Genomic DNA, 21,539 nt, shown 5'->3' with positions numbered 1-21,539 from the left:
AAGCTCTGCTCTGAAAAGGGCCTGGTCACAGTCCTGCTAGGGGTTCCTCGCCTGGGAGCACAGTGGACAAAAGCCTCTCCACATCCTCACTGGAAGGACCCGTGATGTCCGTGCCGCTACTGTGCCGGAGCCCTGAGCACCTCCAGTTCCAGGGAGCCCTCCTGTAGGTGTTTGGTGAGAACCTGGCAGGAGTCCCGATCTGACGTGCTTCCTGGGTGTAGGCAGGTAACCGCAAAATATCTGAAGCTACGGGGTAGGCGAGGAAATAGCGGGGACATTGGCAAATGGGACAAGCGAACTTTCTAAATAAAGCCGTTCAGATTGGGATTTTTTAAAACAATCGTGCTGGCCAAAGTTGTCTACAAGGAGCACTCAATACAGAACTCAAAACTACTGGCTGAGTCATTGCCAGTTTACGACCCGAGTAAGCGTAGTCTCATTATTTACTTCTCACTGGCTGTCCGAAACTGCAGCGGACCCTCGGCCACTTGGGACGCTTGTAGCGACCAAGAAGGTCCCGCTTTTTGACGCGCCTGGTGAGGGCGCAGTGTCCTTCGCTGAGCTTCTGCGGATGCTCCCCAGATTCCCTGGGTCAGCAACCGACTGAATTTGGGGGGGGGGGGGCTTAGAGCCAGTTATCGGCTACAATTTATTTCCACCAGAAACGAAGTTTTAGCACTGGGACTTTCTACCCCGAGGCGATTCGTGGCACAGTCCAGGACAGGTGCTGTAACACCGGATGTAGTGCGCGCTGCGAGCTGGGGATCGAGGCCAGATACCCAGTGCTCTGCTGGGCTGGTCGCCGGGGAGCTCCGCCTCGCCCCGCCCACAAGGCCCTGCCCCCGCGATCTAGAGTTTCAGCCCGCGCTCGCACCGGGCACTGAGTCCCGGGACTCCGGGAGAGCAGGCTTGAATACTGCGTTTCTTCTGCCCGAGCAGGACATTACTTGCGCACTACAGAGAGTCCAGATTCCCTCCCACAGCCAGCATAACTCCTCCTGCCCGAACCCGCAGAAGCCCCTGCAGCTGCGGCCGGAGTCAGGGCGTCCTTGCCCTGAGTACCCCGGTGTCCTGCGCTGGGGAGCGCATTCCACCTCTGCGTCCTCTTTGCACCACAGGCGCGGTCAGAAAGAGCCTGAGCTTGAGTTCTGGGCACTATGCCCCGCTCCAGGTGCAGGATGGAGAGCAAGGCGCTGCTGGCCATCGCTCTGTGGCTCTGCGTGGAGACCCGAGCCACCACTGTGGGTAAGGAGCCCACTCAGTAGGAGAAGGCGGAGAGGTCGGGTGCGGGCGGTGAGATGGGCATGTGAGATCTAACTTGGAATCATACAGCCAGAGAAATTGGAAGGACTTGACACTTTGGATTCTTTCACTTATCTATAAGGGAAACTGAGGCTCAGAGACTGGCCCAAGGTTACTCCGTTTCCTGAGCCCTAGTCCAGTTCCCTTTTCAGGACTGTGGTATCTTATGGGGCCTCGCCAAGAGCGTGTCCAGCGGAGCCGAAACACCCTCGGGCTCTGGGGAGGCTAGAGTGGGAAGGTGCCTTGGTCTGGCGGGCAGGAGGTGCTCCCGCAGGCAAGAACAGGCGGTGAAACCTTGTTTGCTGGTTTTTACACAACATCCTGAAGGGAGCGCAAATCTGGCTATCAGGATCTCACAGTGCTCTCTGCTAGGTCCCAAAGGGAGCAAGGGCCCTCAGGCTGCTGCTCCCTTTTAGCTGGAATACACATGCGCACCTATCCTACAAGGTGGGGTCCAAACGGAGGGAGACTTTTTGCTTCTTCGGTGCAGGGTGACGCTTTTCTAAAAGAGAGAGGAGGGAGGACATTAGGACTTGTCCGCAGGTACGTGACAGGTTCCCTAAGGTCTCAAAGTGACTATCAACCTTTTGTGCCAAACAATTTAACATCATTGGTCTTTTGGTTAAGAGAATCATCAGAGGTTCAGGTCTGCGAACTTCTGCAGAACTTAGTACCTAGTTCTAGGGCTGCTTTCCTTGTCAGGCAAAATTTCCCTCTCCTTTAGATGAGGAACACACAATGTCTTGGTGTTGTAGCTCTCCCTTCCTCCTCCTATTTTTTCTCCCCCATCCCGTTCTCTCCTCCTCCCCACCCCGCTCATTTCTATAGCTACAGTTTTCCAATTTCCAGATTTCCACCCTTTGGAGGGTGAGAAAGGGAAGAGGGTGAGAGAAAGGGGGGGGGGAGTAAAAAAATTCCTTATATCAAAAGAAAAGAATCCTATGTCTTAAAAGACACTGGTACTCGCATACAGAACCAAGATCATCTGTCTACACTTATTGAATTTTCCTAATAATGACTTGGCTCATTGGGGCTAGCTCCACCATGGACACCCATTTGTCCCTGACAAGACCTCAATGCCTTGCTGTCCCCCTTTCTTGGAAGAGAATGAAGGTTCAGAACATGTATTCCAAAAAGAAGTGAGTCGCTTTAAAGCCTGGGGTGTTTCCTAGTGCAGCAGTAGTAACTGTGATCTGGTTGCCCTGAATAGAATGGTGAGGTTGCCCTTTTGGAGTGTGCAACTTGCTTAATTGGATTGGGCTATAATTGGTGCCATCAAATTCTAGAGACAGAGCCACTGTTGTTTTTCCTGCCCGTCTTTGAGCTGGAAGGGTAAGAGTGCACAAATTAATTAATATTGGTTATGGGATTTGAACATAAAAGGGCTTTTTATTGAGTAGTAGCATATGTACCTCTTACAATCATTTTATTTAGAACTTTCTGAAGAGTAAGAATCAAATTTGCCAATGAAAACAAATGAAGTTTAATAGAACAACAAAAAAAGTCTTGGTCTACAGAGATAAATCTGAAGTTATTATTGATAGCGTTGTTGAATAGATTTTTGTTGTAGATATGGCTTTAGAAGAGTATGGTGTTGTCTTGGCTTCCTATGAATGAAGAACATGCCTTTTAAAAAAAGTTACATGGGCTAATGTGTCTGGAGTATGAAATGATCTGTGGCAATAATTTATGATAGAACTTAAAGAGTATCTTAGGGGCTGGGGAGTGTAGTACAATTGTAGAATATTTGCTTAGCATGCATGAGGCCCTGGATCTGGTCTCCAAGACTACCAAAGAACCAACAACAACAACAACAACAACAACAACAAAAACCCAGAAGATTAAAACAAAAACAAGTCTTTTACTTTACTTTGGTGGAGAAGTGGACATAACTTATTGAGCAGCCAGTCATTTTACTATCACTTTTTTCTTACATGAATGTGTTTAATTAATGGTTTCTTTCTCATTTGGATCCTTGTGTGAATTGTATTAAGTGAGTGTGTCAAGTGGAACTCCATTATTGGAAGACTTTTCTTTTGCTTTTAAACACTTTGCTTTATGTTTTGCTTATGTTGGAGACATTTATTTCCTTCATGGTGAAGAATGCTAATTAAGTAAAACATACTGTCCTTGACTGGGTACCTAGCTATCCAAGAGTGGCCCATAGACCTTCTACATTAGGGTCAGCTGAAATGCTTTTTAAATGCAAATATTGTAGGTCTAGGAATATCATGGACAGCACAACAAGTCAACACTGATGTCAATTAATTTCTGAGGCTTATTGATCTAACTTAATTTCCAGCATTTTTTCAAAACTGTATTATTGTTGAATAAATCTACAGTGATGTCAGCCACCTATTTTGCACATTTGTGTGGGTGTGAGAAACTATGCCATCAGTTGTTCATTTTTCCTCCAGTTGTTCACATTGGGAGCCAAAGATTCAATGCACTAGACATTTCCAATGGATATTTGCTTACACTCTCTTTACTCGTACTGTCTCGCACTTATTTATATTTGCTCATCCTCATTTATTTTCCCATCAGTCAATGCCAGAGTAGGCTTAGGGAGTCATTTGTTCTTAATTGATGTGAGTTAGAAAGCAGGGTGGGGTAGGGGGTGGTGGTGCTTGTTCAGTATCAGTTACTTTTTTAAGCGATACCTTAAAGATATTGATGTCCATTAAGAGCCTAGCAGAATGGACAATTCTTCTTTCTCTGATGCTTTTCAGCACCTGCTGGCTCCTCTCCTTTAATTGACAGAGAATTCAACTCAGTTATGTTGGTATGAAGTGACCATGTGAAGGTATTTTGCTCCTCAGCCTTTAGGTAAAGACAGGTTTCTTGGGCTTCAAACTTGATGTCAGGATAAGCTTAGACCTTTGATTAATAAGTTGAGATTTCCCACTTAGAGTTCATTAGTATTCCACTATTTTTAGTCCTGCTCTTTAAGGAAAACTATATTAATATGCATGTGTGTGTGAAATTGGGAGATGTTTTCTCTTCCTCAATTCCTCTGCTTCCATTTTAATGTGTGATCTTCATGAGCCATTATCTCAACCTTTGAGGTTCAGTTGCCAGCACTAGAAAATGGACAGAGGACAATGTGATGGGGTCATAGACACTCTCACCCCTTCAGGGTATGTAGATAAGCTATGTAGAAATCCCTTCAAGTGATTTTCATTAATCAGCGATTTAGTCAAATGTGTACATCCTATGTTTTATAAGAAATGTCAGCGGGTCCTTTCCCAAGGGACTGAGATCATCCAATGAAGGTTCATTTGGTTTCAATGTCCCATATCCTTTTGTAAGACCTTGAAGTTGGCAATGCAGGAAAACAGGAACTCCACCCTAGCTCCATGAATTGCAGAACTGTTGTGTTGGTTTATGACCATCTGCCCATTCTTCCTGTTATGACACAGCTTGTGAACTTTTACTGAGAATGGTGAAAAGCAAATCCCAGTTTCATACAATGAATTGCTGAAGAGGCCTTTTAAAGTGTAGAGTGTGCATTGTTTATGGAAGGTGCTTCCTATTGGGTCTAACTCAATGGCACCTACATTCATTTATTTAATTTGTTTCTAGGTTTGCCTAGTGTTTCCCTTGATCCACCCAGGCTCAGCATACAAAAAGACATACTTACAATTATGGCTAACACAACTCTTCAAATCACTTGCAGGTAAGGATTCATTTTAGATTCAGATTTCCTATGTTGAAGAACTCATTGTTTATCAAGGGAAAAACAATTTCCATTACAGTACATTTATAATAGCATTGTAGTAATTGTTTATCAGTTGTGAGGTTTCTAAGCAGTGATGTAATCATGTAAACCACAATGAAGGTCTTTTCTCAAAAATTGTGTACAATTTTGCTGGTAATTTTTCTACTACTTTTCAGTATGCACGTATCCCTCTTTCCTCTCTCTCTCTCTCTCTCTCTCTCTCTCTCTCTCTCTCTCTCTCACACACACACACACACACGCACACACACACACATCAAAAACCTGTACAGCATCTGGCATATAGCAGACCCTCAATGAGTATTGAATAAATAAATGAAGTTTGAGAACATAACTTTATAGAATAGAGCTGAAGAAGTAAGAGCCATCATTTATTTTACTCAGTATGGCTTTTGGACATCTTTTTAGTTCTTCATAGGGACTTTATTTCATGAAAAAATTCTGACAGTAGTAGCAGTTTAACATTAAGCCAGTGATATTACTGAGTACGTGTCCTGTACAGGTCACGGACTTCATGCTCTGGCTTGCTTTTCTGGAATGTCTCTCCTCCCACTGGCTAGCAAGAAGTCATGCTATTGATTTTTGATAACTGGGAAAACAGATCTCTTAGATAAGAAGAGAGCTTTAAACTTTGCTTTCTAACCAGAAAGCAAAGATAAATAAATAAATAAATAATAAATAAAATTAAATAAAATTTAAAATAAATAAATAAATAAAAGAAAGCTAGAAGACCTTGTATTGAATGTAGTGATCATTCACAAAAGACCCAGAAGCTTCTCAAGACTAGTATGCTTTTGGCAGAGACCGTGATGGATTGAGGCAAGCTTGCCCTCTGAGAAGAGTGCTGAGGTCCACAAAGAATCTTGGGCAGCTGATTGCCATTGCTTCATACTCCCAGAATACCAACTGGTCAACAGAATAACACAGATCTCTTTTAGATTGCAGAGTGGAAAGTGTATCCCCCTATTCAGTGGAAGGTCCCTGATGCCCACTCCTTGGGAAAAAAAAACAACATAGTAGCAGGTGCCGTTTCTTTAGCTTTGCTAATTTAAGACAGTCCCAGAAGCAAAGGTTATTTAAAATCCACCACGATTCCACACTCCCTTTTGAAACATAAAAATTCCTTAGAGTCTGAAAAAGTCGTGGAGCATGTTAAAAGTAACTTCCCTGATAGAGCTACGACTTCATGGAGATTTTGAGTTCTTTGAATAAGGTTGTGTTCTTCTTGATGTTAACTATTTTCTGTGGGGTCTTGCAGAGAAATGCTATAATAAAATTAACCTATGCTTTAATGCAGTTTTTACTAGGTCCTTACTAAGGTCCTTATCGGCCCTTAGTTCCACCTCCTTCCTTCCTAACCTCATCTCTTACTCCCTGCTTTGCCCACTCTTAACTGGTTACTCTTTGCCAGTAAAGGTGACTCTACTCTTCCCTCTGCCTGAAATATTCTTCCTCTCAATTTTTGTATGGCCAGTTTCATCAAGCTTCTTCTTTCCAGGACTCTTTGCTCTCTCTCTCTTTCTCTCTCTCTCTCTTTTTCTATCTTCTATATTTTTTGGCATAGTACTAATCCTTATTTTACACAAGAAGCTTTACTTATATTTTAAAATTGACTATCTCCCATTAGACTAAGATTATATAAGAACATTGATTTTTCTTTTCCATGTTGCTGGGGATTAGACCCAGAGGCTATGGACTATAAGCAGGGGCTTTACCACCGAGCTCCCCCAAACTCTGAAGGCACTGATCTTTGCCTGACTTATTGGCTGCTGTATCCCCTGTCCTTAACAATGATTTGCACATAATAGATGTTCAATAAATATTTGTTGAAGGAATGAATGTGTGAATTAGTACAAAACTTAGGACTCTTGATAGTTGATTCCTGAAGCCGAGTCTATGGCCTCTTGTCATTTGTCAATCCAACTTGTCATTGGTAGGAGGCTCTGAATCTGTCTGTGAGGAGTTGATGTAAGTTTGAGGAACCTTTTGTTTTCTTAGAAGCAGCCTCATGGTATGACATTTCCCATCAATACCTTCCTGGAATTAATTTTTCAGGGGACAGAGGGACTTGGACTGGCTTTGGCCCAATAGTCAGAGTGGCTCGGAGGAAAGGGTGGAGGTGACAGAGTGCAGCGATGACTTCTTCTGTAAGACACTCACAATTCCAAAAGTGATCGGAAATGATACTGGGGCCTACAAGTGCTTCTACCGGGACACTGACGTGGCCTCTGTCATCTATGTCTATGTTCAAGGTGAGTGGTGGAACAGAATTCATTTCCCACGTTAATTTTCCAGTTATAAAACACAATAGGCACAAAGAAGAATCGAGTCCAACAAAAGGCTTGCTCCAAAGGCTGATTGCCAAGCGGAATCTACAAAATTCTTCTCTCCTGGGGCTTCCTTTGAGAAATGACTCACTGGTTGGGTCTGGAGCTTGGGTCACGTTTCGTTGCTTTTGCCCAATTAGTTTAGCTCTGATCTCTCTTCCTATGGTAAATCTGTGCTCCCCATTGTCTGCGGAGGCTCATAAAAAGCCTTCTGGTGTTTGAGGGAAAAAAGCTGAAATCTTTGAAATCAAGAAAGATTGGAGAGTGAATTATAGCAAGGTTTCTGTAGTGAGATAGGTTATCTACAGCAGTGTAGGAGATTGTCACAAGAATGTATGGGAAAACAACCAAGGGCTCTGGAGTATTTTTGTACATAGGAGCTTTATTTTTTTCTGACTTACACTTTATAAAAAAATAAGTCACACAGTTATGTGCCAACAGACTCTACCTCAAACAGCCCTGGGAGGACAGCATTTATTTCTTTCTTTCTTTTTTTTTTTTTTTTTTTTTGCTTGTGTGATTTGACAGAGTTTGCACTTTGGGACTGACACCAGGGACTCACCTTAGCATCCTTATAATGTAAAATCCACTGTTGCATGGAGTTAGTATTTGAACACAAATTATGCTTTCTTTTATATTGTGAAAATCTGATACAATCTTAATTTTCTTGCATCCTAGCTAATGAGATACCTATAATACTGTGTCATTTTGAAGAATGTAAGGGTTGCATCATATTTTGTTTGGCTATGCAAAGTATTTATCTCTGTAGTGAAGGATGGATTTTAAAAGACATTTTATTTATTTGTGTACATGCAACTTTACATCCCAGGGGATTTGAGGCAGATGAACATGACTTTAAACTTTTTCCCAGAAGTGACTTTTACAGGACAGGAATTTCTCAGCTTTGGGAAACACCCTTGCATATCTTCACTTACATCTCTGTGGTGCAGTGTGATCAGTGCTATGGAAGAGTGGAGGCCACATCAGAATAACCTAGGTCACTCCTGCATTGCACAATGTTTGAGAATGATTTTTGCTCACGGTAAACACAGTCCAAGATAGTGCCTTCCTCCTCCCCTCTGCAGGATTTGAAAGAGGCAGGGCTCAGATCTGGGAGCATTTCTGGCTCCTTTTGATCTGGCAGTCTTGGGAGATGAGGCTCTCTCAGAAGATTGTAAGGATTTCCTGCTTTCGGCCTGTCTGGAAATACTACAAGATGAGCCTCTCCCATTATATCTCGTTATTTCCTTCTCCCCAAGTCAGGAAACCTGGAGACATGTGAAGATGCATTTCATGAGTTACAGTAAATATTTTATTTTGAAAGGATGGGTGGTTGTTTGGGTTTCTTTTGTTTACTTCCTATTTTTTGATTACTGAAAATAGAATTGATTTACTGAATAGCTTTAGTTTTACGTCAGGGTATTAATTTAGCTTCCAAAAGTTTCCTCTATAAGCAAGTTATGTAATATTTCTCAACATGTGGATGAAGCGTAGATGATAATGAACAGCACCGATCCCCGCTCTATTTGTACGTTACTTGCCTTTGGGTATACCAGTACATTTTGCTTCCTGTCTAAACTTAAATGTTCCAAGTTGAGCTATCCAAGATTTTGGTCATGAAGCTTAACAATGGGAAAGAATACATTGATTTTAGTATTCCCTAGGGACAGGTCTTTTATGTGCCCCGTGGTTCCCACCTTACTTCCTTAGTCTCTGACCCCATTCCCTCCAGCAGTGGATGGAGCCAGGAAGTAGGCCCTGGCCTCCTAAGATAATGGCTGTGGCATGTGGTGGGCTAGATTGGCTGCTTTTCTGTGCTTTCCAGCTGGGAAGGAAATCAAACTTCTGCTGTTACAGAGAATAAGCTGCTTTTCTCCCCTTTGGTTCAGTTAACACCTTCTTCACCTCTGAAAATGCTCAGTCAGATATGTTGGGCATAACAAGATGAAATGTTATCTTTGAGCTTTCAAGCATCCTCTTTCTCTCTAGGGAATGGAGTAGGTGGTCTGTAGAGCATTAACATCATATGAATAATGTCTGAGAGACATTAAAATCTTTTTGTTTTTTTTCCTCAGTCTTTGACATTGTGGCTTATCAACTGTTTGTTATTGGAGATATCAATATCTTGCTGAATCTCAAACCAAATGCAGTAACTATTCAGCATTATTTTATAGAGACTCTTAGAACCTCTAATCTTCACAGTCTTTCAATGTCATATAAAGTATTTCCTTGAATAAAAATCCCTAGTTACTTTCTGTTAACTTAAATATTTTAAGTGGTTTTCATGGCATTTACATTATTTGCCTAAAGACAGAAGGTGAATTTTTCTTGATATCAGTAAAATGTGTAGGTAAAGTGTGTAGATTTAACTTTAAAATTTAAACGAAATATGCTTATTCATTTTGAAAAAAAAGGTCAAATGTCAAAATAGAGAACCTTTAAAATATACTCTATTTGTTGATGTTCCTTGTGAAAAGAGTCAGTCTCATTGTCAGAACTTTCAAATTTTTCACACATGCACTCTTGTACACAAACATGCGCACACACACACACACACACACACACACACACACACCTCCTGGAGTATATCTTTGGAGCCAGATATCTCGCAGCAGATTAACCTGTGGACAGCATTACCAGTGTGAAGTGTCATTCTTATTTGGCTGGAATTTATGAATCTGAAAAGTTTATGAACTTTTCTTCTAGGAACTCACTGATGGAATTACGTTTTTTTTTTTCTCCTAGATTACAGATCACCATTTATTGCTTCTGTTAGTGACCAGCATGGAGTTGTGTACATTACTGAAAACAAAAACAAAACTGTGGTGATTCCCTGTCGGGGGTCCATTTCAAATCTCAACGTGTCTCTTTGTGCAGTAAGTTATGTCTTTTCCAATCATCTCTTAGGTTTTCATGATTTCAGACTAATATTAAGATAGGTAACCCATTTCCAATATCCCACCCACAAAGAATTTTAAACAGTTTAAAGAATTTAGGAAGAGCCAAAATGACAATGAATAAAAAAAAATCAACTTGCATTTTAAAAAATAAGATGAATTTAGTGATCATTGTCCACGGCTTTCACTTTTGGATTGTATTGGATTAAATATTTAATATATATTTTTTTATTACCCAGAGGTATCCAGAAAAGAGGTTTGTTCCTGATGGCAACAGAATTTCCTGGGACAGCACGAAAGGCTTCACTATTCCCAGTTACATGATCAGCTATGCTGGCATGGTGTTCTGTGAAGCAAAAATTAATGATGAGACTTACCAGTCTATTATGTACATAGTTGTGGTTGTAGGTAAGAGGACATTTCCTTCCCATATTATTAATGTTGGACAATAAAGGGTGGTTTTTGCAAGAAGGTTCTGGAGATTAAGGTTTTACAGGGTGAAGGACAAGGGATATTAGGAAATATATTAACTCAGGATATGGTGCTGGGCGATTCACTACAACTACCCTTTCCTATCCTATATACCTATGTGCAATTGAGTTTTTCTCCTTTTTTGTCAACACCAAGAATGAAAAATTATGTTATTCCAGAACATATTTTATGAGAAAACTCAATATTCGTGGCATTGTTTGGCATCAATTCTTTTAATTGTGCCTGTTTTATGGAAAGTTCAACAGTTTACTAAAGCTGACCCCATTGGCCTAGACTTTTCTATCCACTGGGTTATAACATCTTTGAGATCCTTCAAGGTAGTGCTTTGTAAAATCTCCATAAGCCAAGAGCTACCAAGTATTTATTAGTGAGGCCCGTAGGGGAAAATGATATCACACATTTTGTATCACTTTCAAATAAATTTGGGCCAACTTAGAGGTTTCTTTTCCCTCTCACTTTCTGTGTTTTTAATTTGCTTGCTCTAGGGTACAAGATTTATGATGTGGTTCTGAGCCCTGCTCATGAAGTGGAGCTATCTGTTGGAGAGAAGCTTGTCTTAAATTGTACAGCAAGAACTGAGCTAAATGTGGGGCTTGATTTCAACTGGGAATACCCTTCTTTGAAGGTAACACTAACAATTCAAAGCCAGACCTCTAAATACTTTGATAATAAGCCCTGACAAATTCTCCTTAAGAGATAGGACCCTTTCTGGCCAGATGCAAGAGAGCCTTAACACACACACACACACACACACACACACACACAGTCTATCTCTCTTACACACATACACACACACACACACACACTTTAAGTGCATTGCAGAACACAGCAAACCACAGAAAAGATGCAGAACTAAGAATTCTGTTCTACTCTGCTGTCATCAGACTGAATATTCATTTTCACTAGGCGATTGCATGAGTCTCCCTTCAAGGCCACTTCTCCTTAAACAGTGGTCACATTCGCCTGTGTTTTTTGCAGTTCATATGCACCTCCTTTTCACCAGGTGGGTTTTTACATCCTAATTTCATTGCTTCCATTTACGTCTCCTGAATCCCAATGAATTTGTTGTCTACAAGATGTTAAAAGCCCCTGTTAGTAACATTAAATAGTTCAGCTTGATTTCCTGGGTCTCTAGAAGCTGTTGGTTAATGTTATGCTGGGCTTTGGAAGTTTAGGAAACTCTTTTTTTTTTTTAGCATCAGCATAAGAAACTTATAAACCGGGACCTTAAGACCCAGTCTATGCCTGTGATGAAGAAATTTTTGAGCACCTTGACCATAGATGCTGTCACCCGGAGTGACCATGGGTTGTATACCTGTGCAGCGTCCAGTGGGCTGATGACAAAGAAGAATAGCACTTTTGTAAGAGTCCATGGTAAGTTGTGATCTCCTTGGGAATTAAGCTATACCTAGAAAAGTGAGGTAACTGAAATGTATTTAGGTCACCTAAAGATTTCTGTTTTGTTCTTTCAGAAAACACTTTTCAGAAAACTCTTGCCAGGGAGGTTCTATGACCTAGAGGTCAAGAGCATAGTTTTGGGAGTAAGGGTCTTGGCTTCAAATTCCAATTTTAAAATATGATGAACTAATATTGTAAGAGCTCTCTAAGCATTGCTTGTTACAGTTAATTGTAATTACAATTATTACTGTGTAAGCACAGCATTAGTATCTAAGGTAGTTTTTAAAATTTTCACTTTGCTATAAAGCTGAGAGGCCTGCTTGAGTAAGAATGAGCTTTGCAAATTGGGGCAACTCAGATTCAATGATTGATTTACTGTGGGGCTCTGGGCAGAGATACCACGTGGCTCTGCTTTTCCTTTCAAATCACCTTGATTTTTCACTTATTCTTTTTCATTCATGTAAATTTCTCAGTTTAAATAATTCACACGACTCTATTTACAAGCTTTGGAAAGGATTTCAGATTTTATATATGAAAATGCATCAGAGAGAGACAAGCTCTGGCTTCTGTTTTTATAGGATTACTCTGTAACTTATAAGGAATACCAAACAAGTAAGTAAGGGCAAAAGAAGGGAGTCCAGGCAGGTCTCATTGCAATAATGAGTTGAGAAAGGGTGGATGACTTGGACATGGGTAGCGGAGGCGAGGGCAGGGAGAAGTTATCCGATTCTGCCTATGTTTGAAGGTCGAGTCAACAGGACCTGCTGATGGATTCTCTGGCTGGGGAAAAAGAGTGGAAGGTGACTTGAGCTTTAGCTTGTGCAGCTGAGGAGAAGGTGAAGTCATCCCTGAGACAGGGAAGATTGAGGAGGGAGTTTGGGGAAACAGGTTGGGTGTGATCATTCAGAGATGCCAGTTAACCATCCAACTGGAGATATTTATTATGTAAACCTAGAACCCAAGAGAAGTCCAGACAGGAGAGAGAAATTTAGGATTATGCAACTGGTACTTTGAACCTCTAGATAAAGGAGTAGGTCTGAGGACGGAGTCCTGGGGCACATCGACACAGAGAGAGCCTATGGAGGTTGTCATGGAGCAGAGGACCAGAAGCACCCACAGGGGCCTGGGCTTGGAGAAGCCATACAGAGAAGTGACAATTTTGTGATATTGGGAGTGCACTGGAGGGGAAGGAAAGTGAGTGTAGAGGCTGGAGGAAAATTGGTATGTGCAGAGAGCCTCTGAACTGCAGCACTTGGACCCCAAAGGTCTTCCACTTTTCACTTGAAATGAAAAACTAAACCAAATGCTCATTTATAGTAACTTGACATTTATGACAACAATTGTTTTCATTTTCTTCTAGCAAAACCCTTTGTTGCTTTTGATAGTGGCACAGAATCTTTGGTGGAAGCCACAGTGGGAGACCGTGTCAGAATCCCTGTGAAGTACCTCGGTTACCCAACCCCTGAAATCAAATGGTAACTATTGGAAGTAAGGACAAAGGGTATTTCACATGAGCGCACACCCTCTGAGTGCACTAATTTCTGGAATTTCTTCTCCTCCCACAGGTATAAAAATGGAAGACTCCTTGAATCCAATCACACAATCAAAGTGGGGCATGTCCTGACCATTATGGAAGTGAGTGAAAAAGACACAGGGAATTACACTATCATCCTTACCAATCCCATTTCAAAGGAGAAGCAGAGCCACGTGGTGTCTCTGGTGGTGAATGGTGAGTCCATTCGGTTTTCCCCTCTGCCCAAGATTTATCAGAGGATGGCTGTGTCTTTCAAAACTGCCAACCCACCACTCCTTGCTCACTCCTCATGACTGGACCACTGCATCAAACTGAGGGAGGTGGAGCTGAGACGAGGCGTAGGCCAGGGTGCTCTGGCCATGCTTCCTTAAGAAGCCATGGACACGAGCTATTTGGTGGTCAAATGCAAGGTTAAAGTAAATGATGCAATTGGTGGTCCAATGCTGTGATGTAAGAATGCCCACAGGGTCAGTTTGCTCCTGTCTTAGGGAATTGCACATGTGGTCTGTAGATGGGGAAGACTCTTGAGTTTGGTGTCATGCATCTTTGAAGCATGGGAAGATCCCACTCAGAAGGCTTTTGCTGGGTCACACTGATGGCTTACCTGGAGTCCAGGATCTGCCTCTGAGTCTGTAAAGGAAAGATAGTAAACATTTGATTTAAGGAGGGTTTAAATGTTTTTCTTTTCCTGACACTGAAAGATATTAATTATTTGGAGATGGGGAGAAAGGTACTGCCGTAGTCAAGTGAGTATGGGGTGGGGTATGAAGGTGATGTGAAAGAGTTTCCTTATTTCAGGACTTCTCAGGACCTTTATCTGGCTAATGACATTGCCATTCTCCAGGAGGAAAGACAATATTCAAGATGTAATAAATATATCGGAACAGAGCACTTTTTCTCCCTGAGTAAATCCGTTAATGTTTTACTCCAAACATAGAGAAATGCTTCTCCCTTGTAATTCTTTGTGTTCCTTCCCTACTGACATGCCACATGAAAACTTTAAGATATTCTCATGACGTTAAGGCACTTCCCCACATGTCCTGATACTCCTCTGTATGTCTGCTGAACTTGGCTTTCTTTCTTTGTTCAGGGAGTATTTCACAGATAATAGGTTCTAGAAAGTTGCTTAGCATCCGCCTGGGTATGGGAGACTGGGGAAGGGAGAGAAACTGGAAAGCTGATAAGAAGGACAGGAGAAGGAAATGATCAAAAAAATCAACAGCAAATAACCTTATATTATCAATTCATGAAGTCACTAGACGCTTGATCAACCCCAGCATTTACCCTGCTATATGAAATAAAGGCAAAAAAAGAAGCCAGGTTTTGAAAGCAGAGAGGAAGGAGTGAATCTTTATAGCATGCACCCTGTGGCCGTCAGCCTTGGTTTCCACTCCCTCTTCTTTGGGACAGGATTCGGGTGGACTGTGATAATAACAGTCATAGTTTTACATTCATAATCTGGGAACTAAAAAAGAATGAAAAAAAAAAAGAAGGGAAGGAGGAAGGAAAAAGTAGAGGAAGGAAGGAAGGAGGGAGGGAGGAGAGGGAGAGAGGGAGAGCAGGATGCAATCTCAGGATTTACAACTTCCTTTCTAATGTGGTGGTTTATCAGTGTTTGGTTTCAGAAGTGAGAGTGTCTGGGTTTGTGCTGGGTTTGGCCGCCTGTTTGAATGGGTGACCTTGGGCAAGTCCTTGAACTTTTCCATTTTGTTTTCCTCAGATATAAAGTGGGGGACGGTAACAGTGGTTGTGAGGATTCAGTGGATCAAACAGTGTAATGCACACGCAGCAATGCTTGGAACATAATCAACCTATTTACTATGTTTTTCTAACTATTTTCTTTCTGTAGCCTTGAACTACCTCTGAAATGCAGATGAGACAAACCAAGACATAGGGGTGTGAATCTTGCCTAAAGCAGCGTCTTAGTTTTCATTACTACTGGTTTATTGTTATTAGTATGAGTACCACCAGAACTCAAAACTTCTGTTTTCAAATTTAGATGTTCTTTTGAAAAGAAAGTGGAGGCAAAATCCAATGCTTTAAAAAAGCTAGCTTCAATAATTTTTTTTGTAGTATAATTATATGTATTTCAAATATCTATAACAGATCATTACAAACAGATGTTCACAATTTATATGGTATGGTACACATTGAAATATAATACTATGATACAAGGTAATTGGGCACTTTAGGAAAAACAACAACAACAAAAACACCTGTACACATTTCTACACTTTTCCTGACCAACTAGCTTCAATATTGAGCTGAAATTCTTTACTTTTATTCCCCAGAGGTGATTGACAGTTAAAAATTGTTTTTCCTATCTCCAGTCCCACCCCAAATTGGTGAGAAGTCCCTGATCTCTCCCGTGGATTCCTACCAGTACGGCACCACGCAAACCCTGACGTGTACCGTCTATGCTGTTCCTCCCCCTCGTCACATCCACTGGTATTGGCAGCTAGAGAGAGAGTGCTCCTACAAGCCCAGGTGAGTAGGGCCACATGCTCTATTTCCTGCCAGTTTGCCTTTCTTATAGCCAAGCTATGCCATGACTCCATTCTGCATGGAGGAAACTGTCCCTACGCAGGCTCCTCTAATGGAACTCGGAATCTCCTTTCATCCTTTTTGTATTAAGTTTTAGCAGATATTTTGGCTTAAGGCATCCCAACATGTGATTAGCTAGTTCTCTTTTCTTGGTCCTGATGTGCACTTCTCCAAAACCAGTTATTTGCTCCGTTTGCTAATTGCCAATCTTTGGCTTTTCTTCTTCTGCCAGTCCATGGGAGACCACCACTGCACTCCCTCTTATCAGAGAGAAGGTCCATCTCTCAGAGGAAGTGCTGATGGATGGGAGGCAGCGATAAACCTAACTCTGCCCTCAGAGCCTCAGGTCTAGCTTATCAAATCCCAACACAAATCCAGACATCCTTAAAAAAAAAAAAAAAAAACCAACAACAACCAACACCCCCCCCAAGAAGTCCACTTCCTGTTGTTGTTTTTGAAATGGCCACTACTAGTTTCTTCCTCAGCTGCTCCCATTTCCTACACAAAGGCCATGGTCCCAGCAAGAAATGACTTTAAGAATCCCGATGGCTTCTAAGTTTCCTTACCTTCCTTTGAACTAAATTAGCCTGAATTGTCTTGTCGATCCAATTTATGAATGGAGGTTTGTTCCCAGAATAGCTCTTCCCTCCTGTATCCTGAATGAATCTACCTAAGACCTTTTCCTTCAATGCTGAGGCCTATTTTTAATTGGCGCCAAGTCTTGTAAAGTGGTAGGCTGCATGGAAAGTTATTTCTAAGAACACAGTCACCAAAGTCTGACCCTTTTCCTTACTATTTATTCAAATAAGGTGGTTAAATCATAATGTATCTGTTACCTTTTTTTTTTTTTTTGTAGCCAATCTGCCTTAATGACAAACCAATATACTTGTAAAGAATGGAGAAATGTGGAAGACTTCCAGGGTGGAAATAGAATTGAAGTCAACAAAAAACAATATGCCCTCATTGAAGGAAAAAACAAAGTGAGTTTGAAGTTCTTTAACTTGAAAATCTCCTTATCTCTCTTTATTGGAAGGATGGTATGATAATATGTGAGGCATATTGGAGATTAATAATCCAATATGTAGATGTATAATAGCATATTAAGTCAGTTTCAAAATACCATTAGCTAACTAATAACTTACCAGAAAAAAAATGAAATATGAATGCTATTTAATTTATGCACCTATTGTGAAGTGATTTCAATTTTATAGATATGAGAATGAGAAAATGTGTAGGTTATATTAAAACACATCATTAACCTAATGATTTTCAAACACCTTTGTGTAAAATGTGAGTTACACATCTGCATAATTATAATTGCTTCCATTTGAGGGTGGTCAGTGTGGTAGTGTGAATGGAGTGGGCAGGTCGTAGCAATTATGCGGACTGCCAAACTTTAGTCTGAATACATGTGCACAAACACAGCCTGCATTGTTTATGGCCTGGGAATTGTTTTCTCCACAGACTGTAAGTACTCTTGTCATCCAAGCTGCGAATGTGTCAGCTCTGTACAAATGTGAAGCCGTCAACAAAGCCGGCAGAGGAGAGAGGATTATCTCCTTCCACGTGACCAGTGAGTACTCCTCTCTGGAGGGTGGGTTGGATCACTCACCACTCACAAGTGGCTATTAAGTTTGAAAATTCTCTTGTCCTTCCCATTCATGTGAGAGGTGTGTGTGGGGGGAGAAGGCTTGGTGGGATCTAGAATTGGTGCTTTTGTTCACAAAGGAAAACTCAGGTTTTGTGAAGTCAGGGCTATGTGAAGTCAGTTCGTACACCTTCACTGGAGAGAAGAGTTTCATGTATGCTTCAGACCACAAGCTGTGTGCCATATGTAGGTCACCTCTCATGCTCATCAGAGTCTAACACAATGCATGGTTTACTAAGGCTCAATAAATATTGGTGGGTTTGCTGTGAACAATTGCTGGGGTTGGGGTTTCTGAAAGTTGTAGGAATGACATGGGAACAGTACTGTCCAATGCTTCTGATTTTTGCCTGTGTCTCCTAGGTTTAGGAATAAACCTTAGCTGACTGTACTGGATAAAATATTTTGGTCTGGGCTAATTAGTTGTGATAAATGTAGCTTTATTGTCATTGAGTGTTGTGTGTTAATAAGCAACTGACTTTTAGAATCCCATGATATATGACTGGATAGTCTGCTTTGGGTTTTTCTTTTTTAATCTTAAAAGCTGTATTTAGAGCTCAAAGTGGAAATGTGATATATATCTGGGGAATTAATTTGCATTTCCAGATAATAAATTTTGGCACCTGAGTTGTCCAGTTTGGCTGTCTCTCTATAGTAAATCTTCTGAGACTGCTAGAACTTAACTTCACTTGGCACTTTATCATGGTTTGAAGGCAGCAAGAAGAGGGTAGAATACTGTACCAAGTGAAGCCACCATCCTCTAACTATGGGCTTTATATTTCAGAGGGTCTTGAAATTACTTCACAACCTTCCAGCCAGCCCACTGAGCAGGAAAGCATGTCTCTGTGGTGCACTGCAGACAGAACCACATTTGAGAACCTCACGTGGTACAAGCTCCGCCCACAGGCTATCCCCACAGGAGAGCTGCTCACACCTATTTGCAAGAACTTGGATGCTCTTTGGAGACTGAATGCCACCGTGTTCTCTAATAGCACAAATGATGTTTTGACCTTGGAGTTCCAGAATGTGTCCTTGCGGGACCAAGGAGACTATGTCTGCTCTGCTCAAGACAGGAAGACCAAGAAGAGACAATGTGTGGTCAGGCAACTCACAGTCCTAGGTAAGAGACAACTCTGGATCATTGTTCCAAGTCAGCAGGAATGCCATAAAAATAGTGCTTTCAGGTGCTGTGTGAAGATTATTGTCCCTAGAAGCTTGTGAAGTAGACTGGTACACACCGAGTCACTGAAAGACCTCAAGGCAGAACAAAGCTAGTAATGAGGAAGGGATATATTAAAAAGAGAAGATAACATAGCTCTTTGTAGCCTTATGATGGGGGAACTCACTAGGGTCTACGAGGGATTCGCTTGAACCAGGGAACTCTCTGCCTTATTCTTGGGCATTCACTTATTTGAATCAACACATTTGTTGATTCAACACTATGAGCCAAGAAAATGCTAGAAGTTGGTTCTGATGGCCAAGATGGACAGGATGAGAATGTCAGCAACCATGGACAGTCATAGCACAGTGAGCTCTCTCCATGTCCAAGAAGATAGGGATTGGTCCCTGTTTTGCATCCTGCTGGAGGTCTAGTCACAGAATACAGTGGCGTATACTAGCTGCTCACTGAGATACCTGCTCTGTGGACACTGATGATGGTTTGAGTTTAGACCTAGAAGAGTCCATGGAAGGGGCTTTCTGTTCACTGTCAGTACCTCTGAGGCATCTCATATGGTCCTTGAGGACAGCTCAAGATCAATAAGATGATACTTTTGGTGACCAGAAAGCTTTGTAAATTTCTAGCTGGAGCTGCTCTGTACAGCTTATTTAATCTTGTGCTTTACCTGAAAGTTGGGCAACCATAGCTCTGTCGCTGGGGAAATCAGGTGAATTTGGAGAGTTTCTCCGTGCCATTTCTTTCTATTTTCTCCTTCTTTTAGTGCCCCTTTCCAGTGCCTAGAATGAATGTGTTCTCTCTCTCTTACTGTTAGGAAAGGGAACTGCACAGGTAAACTTAACTATATGAAAGTTTTAAAGGAATCGTATCTTGCTCGAGGATTTGGTATATTTTTTTTTAGGAGGCATCTTCAGATAGACAGTCATATATGATTTGCTGGTTTAAAAACTCAGGTGATAGAAGAAAAGCTATTTAAGGGTCAGATCTTCCCCCTAGCCCTTGAAATCATACTACACACATGACCACGCATTTTCTGTTGACATTGGTGGCTGGACTGGTTTCAAGTTAATGAAAGAATTCAGAAAGAGATGTGAGGGAGGTTCCTGGCTTTGCTCAGGAAATATGAGCTCACAGTTAGTGGGTTTGCTTCTCTAAGGATGTCCAAGTCACTGTCCTGAAATCTATTCTTAGAAATAGATTGGAGTCCTATACATTTGCTCCCATGTACTGCACTGAGATAATCTCATTTTCTTAAGTATTGGAGTGGATTCTTCCAGCATGATTCCTTTTGATGTTCATTTGTTTTGGACAAGACAGTCCCATAGCACATGGACAATTTAATTTAATTTAAAAATTTTAAACTAGAAAAATTTTTCTGTCCTAGAAGAGTAGTCAATCAAAGGGTAAACAAATTCAAATTAAACACCAGAAATAAATCAAAATGACAGGTAATGAAAATCCTTTCTCAATAAATAACATTGAATGTGAATGGCTTATACTCATCAATGAAAAGACATAGACTAGCAGATTGGATTAAAAAACAAGATACCGAACAATATGTTTTTGTTATATATTTAAATAAAAACAATCATGTGCTTTAAATCCCTGTCTTTCCTCAGGATATTGTTCTTTTAGTTTGTGTTTTAATGGAAATAGCATTTGACTTTTAGGTTAACTAGGTTTTGTTATTAGTTCATCTATTTACTTAGTTATAAAGACTAGAACAAGTTGTTTGAACCACTGAACTGTAGTTATTTCAGGCTACTGAACCTGACATACTCAATCATAAAATGGATAGTATAAATAAATATAGTTTAGTTTATTCTATAGTTATAAACTACATATATAGTTAGAAATAGTATAAGCAAATTATGTAAAAATTATCGGACAGATATTAAGCATTCGTTGTGGAATTACACTAAAGTCTGGTAACTTCCAAGAGAAAACAATGGTGGCCTTCTAGGGTATCATCGGCTAGAACTTTTGTGAGAGGGCAGTTTCTCATGGGGAAATCTAAAAAGGTGCGCCCGTGTGATCTCCAGAAAGAATTGCTAAGGCGAACATTCAAAGAAATGCAGTGATCTATCTGAACTGAACTGATTTTATTTGGCTTTACTCAGTGAACAGCAAGGCTGTCATCAACTTCTGTGTATTTTCAGCTTTAGTAAATCAACAGGTTGCTCTTTAGCCATTCATTAATACTCAAACTATTCCAAAAGTTATGACTACAGGTACTCTGGTTTTATTTTTATGTGGACAGAGCGCATGGCACCCATGATCGTAGGAAACCTAGAGAATCAGACGACAAGTATCGGTGAAACCATCGAAGTGGCCTGCACAGCGTCTGGGAACCCCCCTCCACAGATAATGTGGTTTAAAGACAACGAGACCCTCGTAGAAGACTCAGGTGAACAGAACCTGTGTATCTCTTTGGTTATAGAATTTGCCAGGAATGTTGCTTAACACCCATATTATTTCTTGATTTAA

General features: G+C 41.0%; 1 protein-coding gene across 4 annotated transcripts in view; it reads left to right on the top strand.

Moving 5' to 3' along the window:
- Positions 1 to 867: 867 nt before the first annotated feature.
- KDR (kinase insert domain receptor) overlaps positions 868 to 21,539 on the top strand; it is a gene marked incomplete at its 3' end in the record, with an annotated part of 45,635 nt that continues 24,963 nt past the window's right edge. For all 4 annotated transcript variants that reach the window (XM_081303043.1, XM_081303044.1, XM_081303046.1 and 1 more), the window contains exons 1-14: positions 868 to 1,245; positions 4,885 to 4,978; positions 7,094 to 7,290; positions 10,111 to 10,241; positions 10,502 to 10,670; positions 11,240 to 11,379; positions 11,951 to 12,128; positions 13,513 to 13,627; positions 13,718 to 13,881; positions 16,017 to 16,173; positions 17,087 to 17,210; positions 17,695 to 17,803; positions 18,660 to 18,995; positions 21,313 to 21,459. In XM_081303043.1, coding sequence (XP_081159169.1) covers positions 1,158 to 1,245; positions 4,885 to 4,978; positions 7,094 to 7,290; positions 10,111 to 10,241; positions 10,502 to 10,670; positions 11,240 to 11,379; positions 11,951 to 12,128; positions 13,513 to 13,627; positions 13,718 to 13,881; positions 16,017 to 16,173; positions 17,087 to 17,210; positions 17,695 to 17,803; positions 18,660 to 18,995; positions 21,313 to 21,459 — 2,149 coding nt within the window. In that variant the 5' untranslated portion in view covers positions 868 to 1,157. The remainder of the gene's footprint in view (positions 1,246 to 4,884; positions 4,979 to 7,093; positions 7,291 to 10,110; positions 10,242 to 10,501; positions 10,671 to 11,239; positions 11,380 to 11,950; positions 12,129 to 13,512; positions 13,628 to 13,717; positions 13,882 to 16,016; positions 16,174 to 17,086; positions 17,211 to 17,694; positions 17,804 to 18,659; positions 18,996 to 21,312; positions 21,460 to 21,539) is intronic.

This window comes from Spermophilus citellus (genome assembly GCF_964194105.1).
Source record: "Spermophilus citellus genome assembly, chromosome: 8".
Taxonomy (NCBI): domain Eukaryota; kingdom Metazoa; phylum Chordata; class Mammalia; order Rodentia; family Sciuridae; genus Spermophilus; species Spermophilus citellus.
Note: the sequence above shows the minus strand (reverse complement) of the source record. Positions and strands in the feature narration are given on the sequence as shown.